Source organism: Manacus vitellinus, unplaced genomic scaffold (genome assembly GCF_001715985.3).
Source record: "Manacus vitellinus isolate BGI_N305 unplaced genomic scaffold, ASM171598v3 ctg7180002434198_pilon, whole genome shotgun sequence".
Classification (NCBI taxonomy): Eukaryota; Metazoa; Chordata; class Aves; order Passeriformes; family Pipridae; genus Manacus; species Manacus vitellinus.
The window spans coordinates 1-2,333 of record NW_021938567.1 but is presented as its reverse complement, the minus strand read 5'-3'; the positions used below and the strand labels follow the sequence as shown (position 1 = coordinate 2,333).

At 65.8% G+C, this 2,333-nt stretch overlaps 1 protein-coding gene across 1 annotated transcript; it reads left to right on the top strand.

Moving 5' to 3' along the window:
• Window positions 1-605: 605 nt before the first annotated feature.
• Window positions 606-2,165, top strand: LOC115307293 (SLAM family member 6-like; the record flags this gene model as incomplete). The annotated part of the gene is made up of 4 exons (XM_029958701.1): window positions 606-932; window positions 1,135-1,419; window positions 1,505-1,627; window positions 2,074-2,165. Coding segments are annotated over 4 exons (827 nt in total), but the record flags the coding sequence as incomplete, so codon positions are not given.
• Window positions 2,166-2,333: the final 168 nt, after the last annotated feature.

Genomic DNA, 2,333 nt, shown 5'->3' with positions numbered 1-2,333 from the left:
AACTTTAAACCTGCCCGGTTTGAGCCCCACTTGGGCTTAGACACAGTTGGGAGAACACTCCCTGTCTCGCCCATTTTTTGGGCACGTGTAGGGTGACACGGGGGGGGCACGGGGGGACACCGGGACAAGGCACCGCGGGCCCCCAGCAACCCCCGACCCCGGGGACATCCAGCCCCACGGCTGGTCCCTGACCCCTGGGGACATTTCCCGGAGGTTTAACTTTAAACCTGCCCGGTTTGAGCCTTGATTGGGGCTTAGAGACGACGGGGACCGTGGCGTCCCTGCTGTGGGGGTGACCCGTGCGTGTGTGTGGGGACACGGGGTGACACCGGGACGAGGCCCCGCGAGCCCCCGGGGTGTTCCCAGCCCCGCGGGTGGTCCCTGCGTGCCGGGAACGCCGCCAGGAGAGGGGATGGGTGTGGGATGCAATGAATCATCCCAGGCGGGCGCCGCGCTCGTCTGTGACTCAGGCCCCCGGGGGTCAGCTGCCCACGGGGTCCCTCGGGAGGGAGGGGGCCGAGGGAAGGGACCGGGGGGGGGTTGCTGGGGTCTCCACTCCAGATTATCCCTGTCCCAGCCTCCCAAGATTACCCCGTCCCCACCAGGTTGCTGCGGCCCTCGACGCCGGCAGGTGAACGGTGTCCTGGGGGGGTCCGCGCTGCTCCCCCTGGATCTGCCCCCCGACAAGAAGGTGAAGGCGATCGAGTGGACATTTTCAGGTGCCGGCGGTGTCAAGATCACAGTGGCCGAGTTCGACAACGGTAAATTCAAGCGCCCCGACCCCCAGGATCGATTCAGGGGCCGGGTGGAGACGAACAAGACGGAGCTGAGGATCGGGACCCTGGAGAGGGGCGACAGCGGCGTCTACGAGGCTCGGATTAAACTGGAGCCGGCGACCGTGGAGACACAGCTCTTCACCCTCTCCGTCTACGGTGGGTTTGTTTGCAGAGCAGCGGTTCCTGGAAGCGGCTTTACAACCCCCGGGAAAGGGGAAGGGGAACCGCTCCGGGTGTCACGGGGATTGTCCCGGCTCCGGGACCAACCGCGACCCCGGCGCTTCCCCTTTTTCCTCGCTCTGCCCTTGCACCTCTCCCTCCCCGGGCCGTGGGACAGGTTTGTTTGCTCCTCCGACAGATCCGGTGCCGGAGCCGCAGGTCCAGGGGCAGCGGCTCTCCCTCACCCCCCGGGAGTGCAACCTCACCCTGCGGTGCCAGGCGCCCCCGGGCAGCAATGCCACAGTCACCTGGCAGCTCGGCGGCTCTCTGGGGGTGCCACAGGCACAGCTCTGCGGGGACAACCAGACCCTGTGCCTGGCCCTGCCCGTCGCTGCCTTCAACTCCACCTACACCTGCCTGGCCCGGAATCCCGCCCAGGAGAGGAGTGTCTCCGTCCACCTGGACACCCTGTGCCAGCAGCAGGGTAAAAATCCCCTCCTGTGCCCGGATTCACCCCCCCAGGAGGTGAATTCACCCCCCCTGGCACCCACCACGGCTTGTCCCTGCAGACACAGGGGCCTGTCCGAGGAGACACGTGTGCCTGGTGCTGGGGGCCGTGGGCATTTTGGCCCTGCTTGGCATCGCCTGGATCTGGAGGAGGAGGAGGAGGAGAAGGAGGAAGTCTGAGGGAGGTGGGCACCGCTGGGCTCTGAGCTCAGAGCTGGGATCCACAGATCTGGGAAAGGGGGAGAGAGCTTTTCCCCTCACTCCGGTTCTTTTCTTTGTGGAAAGGGTTGTCAGGCACTGGAAGGGAACAGGGACAAGAGGAAACGGCCTCAGGGTGCCCCAGGAGAGGCTCAGGTGGGACACGAGGAGGGATTTGCTCCTGGAAAGGGCGGTCAGGCCTTGGAGGTGTCCAAGGAAGGGCCGGACACTCAGTGCTCTGGGCTGGGGGCGAGGTGGGGACACGGCACAGGGTGGATTTGATGACCTCAGGGGTCCTTTCCAACCTAAACTGGGATTCTGGGATTCTGCCTGCCCTGCCTGGGCCAGGATGGCTCCATGCCCCCCCTTCTACATGCCCCAGCTCCCTCCAGCATCCCTGGGATCGCTCCTCTTGCTCTTCTTCTCTCCCTAGGTGCCCTCTCCCCCCTCTCCAGCGAGGATCCCCCGCCGGAGCTCTTGTACTCCGAGATCCAGAGCAGAAACTCCCTGGAGCCTCGGGAGTGGGTGAGCCTGGGGGGGGGATCCGGGGCCAAATCCAGTTCATTCCAAGTCCAACCCCACCTTCCACCCCTTCCCTCCAGCACTGGGGGGTCCCTCTGTGCCCCCAGAGCCCCCCTTTCCTCCTCCCCTGGAAGTGGCTCCGAACTCCTCGGGGGCTTCCCCGGGGAGGGG